Source organism: Felis catus, chromosome B2 (genome assembly GCF_018350175.1).
Source record: "Felis catus isolate Fca126 chromosome B2, F.catus_Fca126_mat1.0, whole genome shotgun sequence".
In the NCBI taxonomy this organism is placed as follows: Eukaryota; Metazoa; Chordata; class Mammalia; order Carnivora; family Felidae; genus Felis; species Felis catus.
The window spans coordinates 17,659,597-17,678,000 of NC_058372.1; the positions used below are offsets into that span (position 1 = coordinate 17,659,597).

At 42.6% G+C, this 18,404-nt stretch overlaps 1 protein-coding gene across 2 annotated transcripts in view; it reads left to right on the plus strand.

The window, feature by feature from the left end:
- ELOVL2 (ELOVL fatty acid elongase 2) overlaps positions 1–18,404 on the plus strand; it is a 66,942-nt gene that overhangs the window by 38,242 nt on the left and 10,296 nt on the right. Inside the window, exons 1-4 of one of the 2 annotated variants that reach the window (XM_011282182.4) lie at positions 7,110–7,160; positions 7,275–7,338; positions 11,956–12,143; positions 16,449–16,526. In XM_011282182.4, the coding sequence (XP_011280484.3) occupies positions 7,131–7,160; positions 7,275–7,338; positions 11,956–12,143; positions 16,449–16,526 (360 nt within the window). In that variant the 5' untranslated portion in view covers positions 7,110–7,130. Of the gene's footprint in view, positions 1–7,109; positions 7,161–7,274; positions 7,339–11,955; positions 12,144–16,448; positions 16,527–18,404 lie in introns of those variants that run through there. The other variant, XM_023253687.2, reaches the window with a different exon arrangement.

Consider the following 18,404-nt stretch of genomic DNA (forward strand, 5'->3'; position numbering starts at 1 on the left):
TCCAGTGGGTTTGCCTCAGGTGGGTCGCCGCTACCTCCAAGCGCTGGTCTTCCTGCTGGGAGTAGAGCAAGGAGCAGGTGCAGGACACCACGTGGGTGTTCTGTGGCGCTGCTCCCGCTGGCAGGGATGAGCATGGTGTGAGGGGCGGTGATGGCAGGTACGGTGCTGGGAATGAGGTGGTGGAGGCTGGCTTGCTCTGAGTTCTGGCTCTTCCATGAGATAACTCCATTTCTGGTGTTCTTGATCCTCTCCTGTAAATCCTTCCCATATGGAATTCTCTCCCTTTGGCACGAGGCGCATCGCCAGCACACGTTGCAGTGCGGTTCTGCCGGCTACAGAGCCTCTCACTTACGTGTGATAGGAAAACGTCCTCATTTCACTTTCACTTTTGGAGGATATTCTGTCCTCCTAGCCTGTGGTCCCCGAGCAACCACTGATTCGCTTTCTGTCACATATGTAAGCTCATATTTCCTCACGTTTTGTGTAAATGGAAACACACGGTATGTTCTCTTTCTCTCTCTCGGTCTAGCTTTCATGCAGCATCATAATTTTGAGATCTGTCCATGTTGTCTGTGCATCGATAGTTCTTTATTTTTGCCCAGTTATATTTCGTTGTATGGATACCCCAGAGCTTACCCGTTCACCTGTTGATGGACATTTGGGCGGTTTCCATTTTTAGCTATTAAAAATAAAGCTGCCATAAATATTTGTGTACAGGTCTTTGCAAGGATATACGCTTTATTTTTCCTTGAGTAAATATACCTAGAAGTAGCATGCCAGATCATGTGTTTTTACCAAACTGCTAAATTTTCAATGTGATTGCACCATTTTACATTCTCAGCAGCTGTGGTAAGCACGCAGGAATACACAATTAAAGAAGGCTGTACTTCCAATCTTTCCATCCTCCAGATATTGTTATACACAGCCATAAGTTAAATTGAAAGTCATGGAACATCCCACTGGGTATTTACCCAAAGAAAACAAAAACACTAATTCGAAGAGATACATGCACCCCTATGTTTAGCACACCATTGTTAAGCTATGGAAACAACACAAGCGTCCATCAGGATAAGAATGGATAAAGAGGATGTGATCTATATCAACAGTGCAATACTAGTCGGCCTTAAAAAACAAGATCTTGCCATTTGTGACAACATGGATGGACCTAGAGTGAAAGTGGAAGGAGTCCGACAGAGAGAGACGAATACCATATAATTTCACTTATGTGTGGAATCGGAAAAACCAACCAGACAAAAGCAGAAACAGACCCACAAATACAGAGAACAAGCTGATGGTTGCCAGAGGGAGGGTGGGTGAGGGGATGGACAAAATACTTCAAGAGGAGTAGGAGACACAGGCTTCCAGTTATGGAATGGGTAAGTCACGGGGATGAAAAATGCCACTTAGGGAATGTAGCCAGTGATAGTGTAATAGCGTTGGATGGTGATATGGGAGCCGCATTTGTGGTAAGCACAACGTAGCCTATGGAGTTGTCTTGTCATATCACTGCGTTGTTCACCTGTAACTGATGTAACAAGTGTACTTCAATAAAATAAAGTCATGGAATGTGGACTTTATTACTGTGTGGGCAAGGGGAAATCCCTGAGGTTGTTCTAGAAGTGGGATTGGAGAATGTTTGGCAGGGAATTCTGTGGCCTGGGGGACTTGGAACATAGTCTGAAGGGGAAGCTGTGACCAGGGGTGGGCATCTCCCTTGGCTCATAGGATTTCCTGTGTCGAGGGGCATGACCTTGGGACGGCCAGCATGGGGCCCTCTGCAGTATGAGTTCAGGACAGCATGCCCCTTGCATGGGTCTAATGACAGTGCTGTTCCCTTCTCTTCCAGTCTGTCCAAACTCTAACCACCTTAAGTCCTCACTCCTGCAGTGTCTTCCATCAGTGTGGCAGTCTGTGTACCTTCTTCTCTGTTTGCTGTTTGCCTTTCTCTGTAGGTCTCACTTTCCCAGTTTGCCTGTAGGCTTTTGAGTTGACCACTATGCCTTTTTTGTCCTCATATGTCTGACAAAGTGTTAGTACATAAAGGCCATTCAAAATGTTGGCTGAATGACTGACGCGCTGCATGTACTGTAGTTTGCTGATTTGTCTTAGCTCCTAGGTTATTGTGTTAGTGTTGGGACATCAGCCAGCATGCGTTTACGTTTACAGTAAAACGTGCTTTGACGTTTACAGCAGCTATTAACGCATCACCCAAGCGGTGCTCTACCCTGCTGTGCTAAGCCTTCATCCTTAGTTGACTAATGCTACCCCGACTCTGTACTTACTACACTTAGGTTTATTGATCTAGGGTAAATTTTCATTTGTTCTTCTTATCTCCTCATTGTCTCTTAACATTGTATCCTTGCTAACTGTATTAAATAGTCCAGAAATAAAGAGGTCATTTTTATTCCAGTTTCTGATTTTCTCAGTATTGACTTTATTTCCACCTATCATGTGAGTCAGTAGAGACCCTGGCTATAAACATTTCCCGAGTGAATCCCATCTCAGTCTATTTGCATATGATGATTCTTCTTCCTGAAATGCTCTTTCTTCCCTTCTCCATCTAGACGATGTCCTAAGAGTCTTTCAGAACTCAACAGCAGTAGCATCTCCTTCTGGAAGGCTTCTGTTTTTAAGAGACCTATATTAAATTTCCTACCTCTATGTTCTTTGTTTCGGGAGTACAACATAATAATTCAATATTTGTATATATTGCAAAATGATTGTCACACTAAGTCTGATTCACATACACAGTTCAAATTTTTTGTGTGTGATGAGAACTTTGAAGATATATTTACTGCTTTAGTAATTTTCAAATATACAGTACAGTGTTAATTATAGTCATCATGCTATAGATTATGTCCCCATGATTTGTTCATTTTACACAGAAGTGTGTACCCATTTTGTCCACCCCCCCACGCCGCTGCCTCTGGCAACCACCAATCTGTTCTTTGTATCTGTGAGTTTGGGATTTTTGTTTTTGTTTTTTTTTTTTTTTAGATTCCACAAAAACTGACCTATTTATTTTTATTTACTGAAGCATAATTTAGATACAGTGTTCTATTAGTTTCAGGTACACAACATATTGCTTCAGTTCTATACATTACTCAGTGCTCACCATGATAAATAGTCACTGTGTGTCACCAGACAATGTTATTACAGTATTATTGACTGTATTTTTCATCCCCATGACTTATCTGTTTTATAACTGGAAGTTTGTACCTCTTAATCCCATGTATTTTGCCTGTCCCCTCACCCACCTCCCCTCTGGCAACCACCAGTTTGTTCTCGGTATTTAAGTATATTTTTTTCTTTGGTGTTTTAGATTCCACATATAAGTGAAATCATGTGGTATTTGTCTTTCTTTGTCAGACTTCTTTCACTTAGCCTAATACCCTCTAGGTCCACCCATGTTGTCACAGATGACAAGATCTCACTTTTTTTTATGGCTGGCTAATATTCTAGTGTGTATATACATCACATCTTCTTGATCCACTCACTCATCTGTTGATGAACACTTGGGCTGCTTCCATGTCTTGGCCGTTGTAAATAGTGATACGATAGACATAGGGGTGCGTATGTCTTTTCAAATTAGTGTTTTTATTTCCTTTGGGTAAGTGCCCAATAGTGGTATTACTGGATTATATGATTGTTCAGTTTTAATTTTTTGAGGAACCTCCATGCTGTTTTTCACAGTGGTTGCACCAATATGTTTTTCCACCAACAGTGCACGAGGGATCCCTTTTCTCCACATCCTACCAACACTTATTATTTCTTGTCTTTTTGATACTAGCCATTCTGACAGGTGCGAGGTGGTATCTCATTGCATTTTTCAATTGCATTTCCCTGACAATGAGTGACGTTGAGCATCTTTTCACGTGTCTTTTGGCCATCTGTGTGTCTTGTTTGGAATAATGTCTGTTCATGTCCTCTGCCTATTTTTTAATTGGAATATTTGTTTCTTGGTGTGGAGTTGTCCATGTTCTTTATCTATTTTGGATATTAATCCCTTATTAGATATATCTTTTGAAAATATCTTCTCCCATTCAGTAGGTTGTCTTTTCGTTTTGTTGATGGTTTCTTTTGCTGTACGAAAGCTTTTTATTTTGGTGTAGTCCTAGTAGTTTACTTTCACTTTTGTTTCCCTTGCCTGAGGAGACATCCATGAATATATTGCTAATGGCAGTGTCCAGGAAATTACCTCCTATGTTTTCTTTTAGAAGTTTTATGGCTCCAGGTCTCACATTTAGGTCTTTAATCCATTTTAATTTTGTGTATGGTGGTAAGAATGTGGTTCACTTTTACTTTCTTGCCTGTAGCTCTCCATTTTTCCCAGCAGCATTTATTGAAAAGACTGTCTTCCCGTTGTGTGTATTCTTGCTTTCATTGTCATAGATTAATTGACCATATAGGTTTGGGTCTATTTCTGGGTTCTTTTCTTTTCCATTGATCTGTGTGTCTGTTTTCATGCCAGTACCATACTGTTTTGATTACTACAGCTTTGTGGTATATCTTGAAATTTGGACCTGTGATACCTCTAGCTTTGTTTGTTCTCAGGATTGCTTTGGCCATTTGAGGTCTTCTGTGGTTCCATTCAAATTTTAATACTTAATTATTCTATTTCCATGAAAAACACTGTTGGTATTTTGATAATGACTGCATTGAATCTGTAGATTGTTCTGGTAGTATGGACATTTTAACAATATTAATTCCTAATCCATGAGCATGGTATATCTTTCCATTTGTTTCTGTTATCTTCAGTTTTTTTCATCAGTGTCTTCTAGTTTTCAGAGTACAGGTCTTGAACATCCTTGGTTAAATTTATTTCTAGATATTTTATTCTTTTTGATGCAGTTGTAAATGGGATTGTTTTTTAAATTTATTCTTCTACTTCATTAGTAGTGTATAGAAATGCAACAGATTCCTGTACATTAATTTGTATCTTACAAATTTATTGGATTTATTTATTTGTTTTAATGATTTTTGATGGGAGTCTTTTAGGGTTTTCTATTTCAGTTATCTGCAAATAGTGACACTTTCACTTCTTCCTTACCAACTTGGATTCCTTTTACTTCCTTTTCTTGTCTTATTCCTGCATCTATTACCTCCCAATACCATGTTGAATAAATGTAAGAGTGCACATCCTTGTCTCGTTCCTGATCTTAGAGCAAAAACTTTTGGTTTTTCACTGTCAAGTATGATGTTAGCTCCTGGTGGGTTTTTCAAATATGGCCCTTATTATGTTGAGGTATGGGCCCTCTAAACCCATGTTGTTGAGAGTTTTTTTCATCATGAATGTATGTTGTATTTTGCCAAATGCTTTTTTGGCATCTATTGAGATGATCATATGGTTTTTACTTTTCTACTTATTAATGTGATATATCAATTGCTTTGCAAATATTGAACCACCTTTGCCTCTCTGGGATAAACCCCACACGATTGTAGTGAATAATCCTTTTAATGTATTGTTGAATCTAGTTTGCTAATATTTGGTTGGATTTTTGCATCTATGTTCATCAGAGCTATTGGCCTGTAGTTTTTGTTTGTTTTGTCATGTTTTTGTAGTGCCTTTGTCTGGTTTTATTATCAGGGTATTAGTGTAGAATGCCCTTTCTTATTCATTTTTTCACTCTCTGCTCTCTCTTCATTATCTTCCCCTCTGCTTTCTTTTATTTCTGGTCTTCTACTGTGACTTAGTTTCTGCAACATTGTAGAACGAATACAAGCTTTGTGACCTTTAGAGTTTTCTTAGACCTCCAGATGTTGGAAAATGGAGTTTGGACTGTAGCAAACAGACCGAAAACCTTTAAACATGTGTGGGTGGATGTGGCAATGAGAGGAAGATTTCACTGGTATTTGTTATGAAGGTGGATATATCAGTGAGATTAACATTCTTTGCTCAAGAATGAGAGGCCTCAGGACAGATCTTCTCTGTTCTAATGGCAACACAAATCTTAACTCTGTCACACTGAAATGTGAGGTTAGTGACCTTTTCAAGACTAGAGGTCTCCTGAGATATCCTTCATGGAAACCAAAACACTCTGTAAAAATTTCCAATCTTGGTTTAGCCCAGATACCTTTTATAGAGATACTATGATATAATAAAGGTCCTAATACATGACCAGCAGGTGTAGGTGCTAACAGATGTCGTCATTAAATCTTCTTCCACTCTCTCGAGCTTCCTAAAGTCCGCAAATACCTAAGTTTCCTTGAAATTTTCTCAGGATCAAAGTGACAAGTAAGAAATAGGTCTAAATGGTAGAGGCTGATCACCAAACCCGCAGATCTTCTTTTCAAATGCCAGCAAGTTAATTCTCTTCTTTGGCACTTACACTTTCTTTGCAAATGAGATGCTTTGACTGCACTCCGGTGGCTGATTATAGAGAATGTTCTAGATGAACATCCTGAGAGATGACGCTCACCTCACCAATCCACCAGCCCCAAATCATCATCAAAGATCCCTTTCCCACGAACACTGGGCAAATTTGTCTTTTCTTCCTTTTGCCTGAGGAGGTGCACTAGACCATTGTAGGCAAGGTTAGGGAACACTGTCACAGGTATTTTGAGCAACATAATAGCACACCAGAATGAACAGGAGTTAAATCCAGAGCCTGTAGCCAGTTTAGCAACCATAAGGTTCTTAGCAGAAATTCTCCTATCCTGAATCCAGTTAAAGTGGCAGTAATCACCTGATGTACCCTAGAGATGCTGTTTATTGTAATATTAAATATATATTCATGTATAAGAAAGGTTTTGAAAACAAAATATAAAGGTTTTTAGATTATGGAAAAATAGCTATAGTGCTTCATTGCCTTATTTGAAAAATAAGTCCCCTTTAAAGCTTTAGATTGAACTTTGTGAAAAACAGTTCAGCTGAATTTTTATTTAACAATTACATTATATCCTGCAGGTATAGACCCTCCCTGTTGCTTGCACGTGACTCCTGTTAATTGCAACAATAGAAGTTGCTTATGGAAAAGCTTCTGCCTCTAAGCATTTTAGAGGGAAATGGAATTAAGGTCAATAATCCTTCAGTGTTTAAAAATGTACCAAGCCTGTTTTTCAGGACTGCCTCTTTCCTTTCCTTAGGCAACAGAATTTTTTCCTTCTAAATCCACACAAGCTTATGAAGGATGAGACTGCGTTTAACTGGTCCCCTTCCCGTAAGTGTTTGCAGCCGAAAGTCCTTGAAGCTAGGACTTGGAGATTCTGGCAACTACATATCTGTTTTGAATTTCCCAAAAAACCGAGTTAAATGTTTTCTTTTATCTTTTCAGGAGCATCTAAAGGCTTTTGATGATGAAATCAATGCTTTTTTGGACAATATGTTTGGACCTCGAGGTGAGTAAGCTACTTGAGAATTTCATGTGGAAGGAAACTATTTAGTTGCAGAAGAGGGTTTTGTCATTTCTGGTGGTTTTTTTTTTTTTTTCTTTTTTAATGTTTGTTTCTTTTTGAGAGAGAGACATACACACAGAATCCAAAGCGGGCTCCAGGCTCTGAGCTGTCAGCAAAAAGCCTGACGCAGGGCTCGAACTCACAGACTGGGAGATCATGACCTGAACCAAAGTCGGACACTTAACCGACTAAGCCACCCAGGCACCCTTCTGGTACCTTGACGACAGTATGGTACTTAACATTTAGAGATCTAACTTCCCTCCCCTTTGATATCCTCCTCCAGAACATCTAGAAAGCCTCAGTGCACCTGCTCAACCTTCCTGGGATTAAAGTTCCAGGAGCCACAAGCAGGGACAGAATGCAGCGAAGCCCTTCCCCTCGGTGTCTCTCGGGCCACCAGAGCAGGCCGGAGCCACCTGCTAACCGGGACTACTTTCTCTCCTGGCGCCACCGCCCACACACCTTCCACCTTCCTCACCCGCGCAGTCACCTTCCTTCTTTCCGCCCTCGTGTGTCTGGGGGCGTGAGCTCACTCCGCCCGTGCTGTGGGCTGGAGCCCCTGCGCGCCCCCTCTTTTGTGTGTCACCCGTCACTTAGACTCACTGTGGCGTGCCGTCCCCCTGCAGCGCTTCTTACGCTTCCCTGGGCATCTTAGTCACCCTGCATAGATCGCAAACAAGTGGATGTTTTCCAAACAACGTGTTTCGTTTCACTTAGGCCTCGCTGGTTCACAAACCGTGGCGAATCTGTGCCTCTCTCCGGGTTCTTTCCTCAGCACTGTTGGGTTAGGGAAATGAGGTTTTCCTGTCTCTCAAAAACCTCCAAACAGCATCGTTTAGAGACTACTTAGACCACTCCATTCTCTGCCTAGGCTTTATAAACGTCTGATGAACGACTGTTTGTATGATTTTAATATAATGGTGCTGTGTGATTATTAGAGCTTTAAAAATATTTTCAGTCGCCTCCCCCCCCCCCCCGGCCCCCCACCCACCACCATTTGTCCTCGTGGTGACCCCGTGGGGTAGGCAAGGCAGGATCTCTGTATCGCATAAGCTCCCTTATTGAATATGTTCTCTGCCTCACAGTTCTCGTGGGTGCAGAGGAGGACGGTTCACGTAGAGGGCACGCAGGGTTTCTTGGCAACTGTGGCTTCTATTGGACACTTGCACCAGAGCGTGGAACAACAGTGTCTCTGTTCACACCGAGCTATGCCTTTGCTAAGATTGCTGTGATCTGGAACTATGTGGATAGGGGTCCACGTACAGAGAGGATTGCAGTTTGTTTACTCAGCTCTGGTCATGTTTATGGAAGGTTCTTTGTGGCGAGGAGATGGGAAGATTGACAGTTGACAACCGGGTCGGGTGACCTCCACGGTGACAGAGAATCTAGCATCTGGGCCGTCCAGCATCCCTTTCCCTTTCCCAAAAGTGGCACAAGCTTAAGTTGACTGGGAGGCCACCTAGCAGACTTCCCCGGGTGTCCCCAAGTCTCTTCTGTAGTCACCTTTTCCATGTTGGCATCAGGGGATCTTGTCCTGGGCAGATACCCGACGCAGATGCAGTTAACCATTAATGTCCCAAAGGTAGGATAAATCTTACTGCAAGTATTTGTTCCTCTCTCTGGGCTGGGACAGTTAACTCTCCTCCTTGACAAAAGCGGCAAGCATTTACAGGACCATGACAAAAGAAAACGAACCACTGGAGGTGCTGTATTTTGTACTGGGCTCATCCTGCCGACTGGCCTAGATTGCATGACTCAGTGGAGGTATGGGTGAGACACGGTGGGAGCGTAAGACCTGGGGTCTGTCTCTAGGCGGGAGGTCAGACTGCCACCTCGGCGGTAGTTGCAAAGCAGTGAAGCAGACCACGTGTGTTGGTTTCCCGGGGCTGTAGTAACCACGTGCCACAAACCACGTGGCTTAAGGCAACAGTGGTTGATTCTCTCACGGTCCGGAGGCTACAGGTCTGACATCAAGGAGCTGGCAGGGCAGTGCTCCCTCTGAGTTTCTAGGGAAGAGTGCTCCCTGCCTTTTTCCCAGCTTCTGGCGTTGCCGGAAATCTCTGGCATTGCTTGGCTCGGAGATGTATCTCCCTGTTCTCTGCCTCCATTTGCATGTGGCTTCTCCTCTTCGCATCCCTGTGTCCACATCTCCCCTTGTAATATAGGACACCGGTCACAGCGAGGGCCCACCTAGTCCAGTACGACATCTTTTAACTGGGTCAGACCTGTGAAGACCTTATGTCCAAGTAAGGTCACAGTCACACGGGTATCAGGAGTTCGGACTTAACCATATCTTTTGGGGGACACTGTTCAATCCATAACACCGTAACAGGAGGTGGGGTAGCAGTTTAGTGCAAATATTTAACTGTTTCACTCTCTGTGGCTCAATTTTTCTCAAACATAAACTGGCAATAATTACATCACCTATATGGTGGATGCATCTGTTACCTGCACTGTGGTGATAGCATCGTGGGAGTTTGCATAAGTCCAAACCCATCAAATTATACACATTAAATATGTACAGGTTTATCAGTTATACCTCAAAACTATTTGAGATATCAACTATATAATTAGATTACTTTGGGAATTAAGTCAATACATGTAAAAAGCTTGATTAGGACAGTGCCTGGCACAGAATAAGTGTTCAGTAAATATAAATTGTGATGACAGTGTTCCAGCCATAATAACACATTAATTATAAAATTATAATTACATTGTTACGCAGGTGGAGAGCTGTAGTAGGAAAGGGTAAGAAGCAGCAGCTCCCTTCCGACGGCAGGACATTTATCTGGTTTTTAGAGGATGCGTAGGATGTATTTTATTTTATTATTATCTTTTTTTTTTTAATTTGAGAGAGAGAGTACGAGTGGGGGAGAGGGGCAGAGGGGGAGAGAGAGGATCTTCAGCAGGCTCAGCACTGAGCCCAACACGGGGCTCGATCCCACAACCCTGGGAGCATGACCTGAACCAAAATCAAGAGTCGGTTCAACTTACTGAGCCACCCAGGCGCCCCATGGGTGCATAGGATTTGGATTCAGAGGTGAACATTAGGAAGTGGCACATGGGACAGACTTTTCCGACCAGTGATTTCCTGCAGGTTGTGTGAAGGTAGGTCTCTGCTAGTCACACGAATGCTGAGGTGGGCCCCTCGCCTGCCGTGTTCTCTCCATCACAACTGGAGGAGTTTACAGAACAGGTGATGGGACAGAGCCTGAGAAGGCACTTTCCTCTGTGCTGTCTGTCAGGGGGGGTGGAGTAAGGGGGGCTGGCGTGCGAGGGGTAGAGTGGAGCAGAGAGAGGGGCGGAGGCCTGGGGAGAGCAGAGAGAGGGAGGAAAGGGCATGATCGGCTGGAGAAACCAGCTCCTTCCAACCGCATTGACAGAGATTAAAAACAACATGCCAGTTTTTATCATTGTGGGCCAAATTATTTGCTTTATTGAAACAACAAAAAAGAGCAGAACAGAGAACTAAAATCACTTTGTGCCTGCCGTTCTATTCAGATGTTAACTAATTATCTTACAGATCTATTATGTGTGTTTTATGCAGATTTTTACATTTTCACCCTCCAGAGCAAGGAACACTTGCTGTATCTTGGTTCTTGCCTCCTAGCTATTGATACTTCTAGTCCATGGTCAGGTTTCAGTCCTCGGTTATATTTTCTGCCCTCACCTCTGAATCATCAGCCCCCAAGGCTTTGCCTTCTTCAGCTTCCCGTGGTTGTTGGGTTCAGTCCCACGGCTCTGGCTCAGCTGAGCTCTAAACTCTGCCTGGTTTACCGCACGGTGGTCCTCACCGAGCTGCGGGGTGTGGGGTGCGTGAACCAGTATACGCTGTCGATACCCCTTCTCTCCTGCCTACTCCAGAGTCCACCGAGGAAGGCAGCACCGGGTGGAACGTGCTGGGCAGCAGAGGTGAATTCAGATCCTGACGCTGCTGCCCCCTGCTGTGTGGCCTCGGCAGGTTACCGTAGCTTTCTGAGCTGTTTTTCATCCACACAACGGCATGATGGCACGTCCTGTTTAGAGTTAGAATAAATAAACATAGTAACTGTTCCGGAGAAGACGCTAGAACTCTTACCGCCCGCCTTGATCACCTGTCCCCGTCACTCAGGGTTCAGCCTAAGCCCTGTTTGCTCCATGAGATCTTCCTTAACTCCTCCCACCCCAGGGGTTTCTTCTTCAGAACTGTAACTCCAGTCCTGCTTATCGCGGCTTATTACTCGGGTTCTTGTGGGTTCTTGTCGTATTGTTATTTGTTGTATCCAGTGTGGAACATACAATATATGTGACAGGAGGTCTTAAAAGTTCTCATGACAAGAAAAATTTTTGTAACTATGTAAGGTGATGGATATTAAGTACACTTATTGCGGTGATGACCTTGTAGGGTGTGCAAATATTGAATCGTGTTGTGCTCCTGAAACTCATGTTCTACCTCAGCAAAAAACAAAAGGCCAAACAAACAAAAAAAAACCCCAAAACTTTTTAAATACATGTGATAATATTTTAAAACTAAACAGAAGCACCCCCTTTAGGATTCTCACTGTATGTGTTTCCTTTCAGATTCTCGAGTCAGAGGATGGTTCATGTTGGACTCTTACCTTCCTACCTTTTTTCTTACTGTCCTGTATCTGCTTTCAATATGGCTGGGTAACAAATACATGAAGAACAGACATGCTCTCTCCCTCAGGGGTATCCTCACCTTGTATAATCTCGGAATCACACTTCTCTCCGTGTATATGCTGGCAGAGGTAAGTGTCTATGTAGGAACGCTGGAGTCTGGTAAGTGCGCGTCTCTGAGAAGTAAATCTGGCCTTCCAGAACTATCCAGCGCTGCTCTCAGTACCGTTCCTCAAGATCTCAGGAGCTGTTCCAGCGTCTGATACTGTTTCGTCAGAAAATCTTGGGGAAATCTTTGTTTCTGAGAATTTTTCTCATCCCAATTTAGGCCTGTTTCTTTCTTTAAAAAAAATTTTTTTTAATGTTTATTTTTAAGAGAGAGAGAGAGAGCGTAAGCAGGGGGGAGGCATAGAGAGAGGGAGACACAGAATCTGAAGCAGGCTCCAGGATCCTAGCTGTCAGCACAGAGCCCATCGCAGGGCTCAAACCCACATACTGTGAGATGGTGACCTGAGCCAAAGTCACTTAACCAACTGAGCCACCGAGGCGCCCCTAGGCCTATTTCTTGAATCCTTAGTCTTTCACTATAATTCAAAGTCACAGTTTAGATCTGAATGGGCCTTTAAAGCCCATATGTGCTAGTTTTTTCCTTTTACAGATGATGATACTGAGGCTTGGAAAAGTTACATGACTTGCCTGAGAATAGACGGCTCTTGAGGACAGAGCAGTTTTTAAGTTAAAAATCAAATGCAGTTCGTCGGAAATACAGATACACAGTCCCTTAAAGACTACTCCCTCCATCTTTGGTCCCCCGTGACGGGGGCATCGCGGTTTCTGAGGACTGACTGCGGAGTCCCAGGCTGAGATTCCAGCCCCGCTCCTGCTGCCCTCATTACATCATGCATCGCCCGTTCCTTTGTAACGTGCCAAACCCAAGTCATTTTACAAGAAAGGGAACAAGTAACAATTGCGCTTTCTGTACAACCCAAAGCCTGCTTCACTCTGCCTGCCACAAAGGAAAATCAACAAGTGCCAAATAAACCTGCTCCAGCGAGCAGAGGGAAAACAAAAACAAGACAAAACCTTTCTTAGGGAACAGGATAAAATCATTCATGTCAGTTACAAATGGCTGACAATGGCACAAGTATAGTTGCCTTCCTGGTCCTTGAATTCTAAAAGAAGATAAATCCTCACGTAAAATATAGATCCTCTCGGCCACAGAGTTCAATCTGTGCATTGCTCTGCTGTGCACCATTCTGAAGACGCTTAATAACCATTACTTAACATGACTTACAACACCGATGCCCACAGTTCCGTGATCCGAGTGCAGATGGAATTCAGGGTCTAGAATGCCCCCCCTACAGTCCTGTCGCATCAGTGATCCTAATTTACCTGACTCCGGAAGGGGAATTTTTATGTAGGTTTTCAACGAGGTAAATCTTAGTTCACTAGAGGAGCTTGCGAGACAGTGATTGACAGGGTTAGTTTCTTGGGGAAGAAACAAAGGGAAAGATATTCTTCCTTAGATTGTTTTCAGAAGCAGCACCTGTGTCAGAAGGGCAGCCAAATGTCTGACCACACTGGAAGCCCGAATACCAGCTGGAGACTTCGGAGTACTGGAGTCAGCAGATGCGAATGCAGGTGTCACTGTCTGTAATTCTGGGGCAGTTAATTAGGCTCTCTGACCCTTACACGACTTGTCTTTAAAATGGAAATATGGGGGGCACCTCAGTGGCTCAGTCAGTTAAGTGTCCAGTCATGATCTCGCAGTTCGTGACTTCAAGCTCCGCATCGGGTTCTGCGCTGACAGCTCAGAGCCTGGAGCCTGCTTCGGATTCTGTGTCTCCCTCTCTCTGCTCCTACCGCACTTGCACTCATGTTCTCTGTCTCAAAAATAAATAAACATTAAAAAAATAGAAGTCAAATGGAGATTTGGTCCTCGTTCTACTTAACTCATGAGTCTGCTAGAAGGATTAGTCAGTTCTGTTCAGTCAACATTCTGTGAGCATCCACTAGGTGCTGTGAATTGTATACTCAGCCAAGGAGATATTAAGATGGGTAACATGTGATTTTTGTACTTGAAAAGCTCATAGACCAGTACACAGCAGGAGTTCATGAATATGAAAACACTGTGTAAATATTAAGGTGAATATTATTCACCATTAACAGGAATAAGAACAGTAGTGTTTGGACAAGTAAATGGCTTCAACCCATTTTTAGGGAGAACGTCGGTACTTAGTCCCTTCCCTACAAGAATGTTATCCATTGCTTGTCCACTGTGCTCTTCTCACACTCCTATAGCTCTTGGTTCAAAGTTACCGCTGTTGATTGCCTCCTGCTGTCCTCTGATTGTAGCCTCTTCCAGGGCAGGCATACGGTCTTAGACACTTTTGGGGTATGTGTAACAGCCACTAGTTGATGGGTTGATTGAACCTTGCTAACTTGTTAAGCCCAGTTCAGATGTTTGCTTGGGCCAGGAAGGTACTGCTAAAATTACTTAGAGTCTTTCAACAAATACGTATGGAGTTTCCTACAGTGTGTCAGATTCTATTCTAGGCTCTACAACCCCGCCTTTCCCCTTGCAACGCTGACCAGTGGTGGGCTGGTGGGGGGGGGGGGGCAGGAAGACCTCTGATATTTGAGCAGAAATCAAGCATATGAAGATCTGAAGGAACTGTGTTCGTGCAGAACAAGCAGCAAACGTAAAGGCCTTGGGGCAGGAACAAGCTTGGGATGGTCAAAGACCACAAAAAAGAAACAGTGCAGCTAGACCTCCGTGGTCAGAGGAGGGGATGGTTCATGACGAGGCAGAGCGGTGGCAGAACATAGAGGGCCTTGTAAAGAGTTTGGCTTCTATTCTGAGTATCGTGGCGGGCCACTGGGGGATTTTAATGAGGGGAGTGATCGATCTTCCATCTCGGATACATGGTTGCGTCCGCTACATGGAAAATGAACTGGGACAGTGAGCTGGGGGCAAGAGCGGAAGCAGAGTCCAGGAGACGGTTGGAGCGCTGTTGTCACAGATGCCGGTGGCCTGGACTGAGGAGTTGGAAATGGGGAGAAGCGGAGGGATCCTAGACCTCTTTTGGAGCAAGCTAGGCTCCACCTCCTGAGGCTAACCCTGTCCAACAGCCTGGTTTCCTTTCCTTCAACACCCAGGATGGATGGCTCCCATCTGCCAAGCCCGCCAGGGGATAAGCAATGGGCCTGTGCAAGGCACATAGAGTCTTTCATAGAGCGGCTGCTTAATTCTATTTAGGTTTTAAATTGTCAGACAGTTTAAACCATCTAAATGGTTTTTTTTAGTAGTTTGACGGCTTTCAGTGTTCGATTTTAACATCCTATCACTCCCCCTGTGTATTTCTCTGCAGGGTGTATCTTTACACATCTCTGATGAGCAGCCACAAATAGTAGGCCTTTGCATACCTTATGTAACACGTTAACTAGACTCCTCATGGTGATCGTTTAACAATATACACAAATATCAAATATGCAGAAGTCCTTGGCAAACTTGTCAGGACCATAGGTTTCTTTTTATATCCAGAGATAGTTTTCATTCAGCAATTGTAAACGACTGCCTACTATTCCTGAAGTTGGAAAGGTTAAACATTTTCCTATAAATAAAATTTGATGAAGGGGAAAAATACTGTCTGTACCTGCTTTGTATTCTAGAATCTTAAGTTTTTACAGTAATAGCCAGAAAGAAGAGAGAGAGAACTTCTTTGGCAGAATTTTCCACAAAGTATAAAAAGCTTATTTTCTCATAATTTATTGGGTGTTTTCTATGTGCTGGGCATTGGGCAAGGAATGGTGAATTCAAAGATGAGCAAAAAACACACAGATCTTTATGGAGACTTTTGGTTTTTGAACATAATGAGGGATATAAATATTAATCATTTATAATCACACACATGATTGAGTACCAAGTAGCATAAATACAGTGAAGAAAATGATTTAAGAACCTTTGAGCCCTGTTTTCCCATCTGTAAAATGGTAATAAATATGTACGTAATAAAATTATGGAGATGATCAGCTAAGGTAAATATAAACCAACATAAAGTATTATTAAAATTTTAGTGTAGTTTTTGCATTTGTTTATATTTAATTCTGTGTTTTACCTGTGGAAACATACGACTAGATGATTCCTTACATAAAATATTTTGTTACTCAAATGATAGCTAAACTCTGTTACTTTGGGCCAATGTAAAGTTCAGAAGTAAATTATAGCCATTAAAGCATACCAACTATTGGTATCTATTCAACAGCAAGAATTAATTCCTTTGATAACATGTTTGGGGACAGGATTGAGAAAGTCAGATGCTGGGAAGTTTCTACTCAGACCTTGAACAGACAGACGCCAGTCAGGAACATGAATGGGAAATCTAGTCCTCTTTCAAATGTTCGTGTTAATTTTTCCCCCTCTGTTTCTTTGGCAGCTTATTCTCTCCAGTTGGGAAGGAGGCTACAATTTACAGTGTCAAGATCTCACCAGTGCAGGGGAAGCCGATGTCCGGGTAAGTCTTGAGAAGCTAATAGACCATCTGTAACCGTTTCTCCTAGAAAAGGAGAGGAGGCCTTATCCTTCCAGATATGAGGATGGGGCTGGGATTACATAAGAAAGGGAGTCATGTTCTGATAGAAATACTTGGTAACAAAAATGTTTTTCAAATGTCCAACTATGGGGGAGCTGATTGAATAAACCATGGCTTGTCTAGGAATGGTTCCTTTTGCAAAACGGAATGACGAAGATCTCTATACTCTTACAGAGTAATCTCTGGGACGTGATCTCAGTTAAAAAACAAAACAAAACAACTTGCAGACCGTGTTTATAATATAGTACCTTCTGTGTAAGAAGTGATATGAATATATGTGTGTGTGTGTTTGCTTTTAAAACAAACCATGGTAGAATAAACCAAAACCCAACAAAGTGTTTCCTTTTGGGTGAAGGAACTGGGCAGAGGTGGTAGGGATGGCATACTTGATTTTGGAACCATTAAGTGTTTTACATTATTTGAAACAAAATTAATTTTAAAAAGAAAGCAAGGCAGCCTTCCTCCCAAAACTTGGAAACTCAAAGAAATGGATATACCCGTGTATTAAGTGACTTTAAAACATGGTGTTTTGACTGACCATCCCTCGGGGATGTATCTTAACAGTATTCAGTAATTTTTTTGATTGCTATTAATGAAAATACTGGTGTTGCTTCTCTGAGACTGTTAAAGGTACACTGTAGGATGAAGTTAAGTATTTAATAATCTTAATATCATTACAACTAGTATTTGAGACCTAGAAAAGAGATACCAATTAAAAAGTCAAGCGAACACTGATCATAGATTCAAATTGGAAATATCAGAATTAGCTTTATTCTTTCTAAAAACAAATGTGTTATTTAGCTCTGTCTACAGAAAAGGCCTAGTTAGTCTCTGACAGCCCAGTGCAGTGAGGAGTGAATACCCAGATTGTGCTTTCTAAATATAATTTTCCACCAGAAGGGATTAGGATTCTTAGAGAACTGGCCAATTCCTGGGTTGGGGTGGGAAATGTGTATAAGCAAAATCGAGGACATCTTGTGACAGAAAGCACGTAAGCTGTCCAGACTACCCAGGTCATGACAAAAAGACCGAGGAGCCATCTTGAAGGGACTCCCAGCATGCAAGATGGGACAATTCAAAAAGAATACTGACTGGAATGGGTTGAAGCATACCAAGTTTAGTAAAAACCCATGAGTTTAAAATGATACTAAAAAACACATTGTTGTCTTCTGAAGGTTGCTAGAACACCAGCTCTTTCTAGGGGAAAAATGTTAAAGGGAAAGAATCAAACATTGATCTTTGCTTTTCACGTGTGAATTTCCAAATAGAGGAAGAGAGAGAGCTCTTCTCTATAGAAAAGTGCATAAGTAACGAGAGAACTAGAAAATCACCCTTTTGCAACTCCTAGTGAAATCATGGATCTGTTCGGCCGTCATCCATAAGGGATAAAACTGTCGGATGAACGCTGAACGGAACTTCATAATAATTGGATTAGCTGTTAACACCTGAACTCTATCACGAACGCCAGCGGGACGACCAGAAATGATGTGCCCTCCCAGCGTGATGTGCCAGGAAGTACACAGAACCATGGACTCAGAGTTCCTGCCAAATTCCCTAAGTCTCAGCCCATCAAGCCTCTAAATCTCATTGCTTTGCTTCAGAAAATGTGGGGGATAGAGAAGTTAAATAACATTAGGAATTCACAATATTAGAAATTCCATGCAACAACTGATCTAGTTTTCATGAAGAAAAGACCGGAAGAAGGGAAGCAAGGAAAGGGGACTGTTACTGATTAGAAAAGACTAACAAACTTTATCAAATCAGTGCAAGCTGGACCTTGGTTGCATCCAGATTTAAATC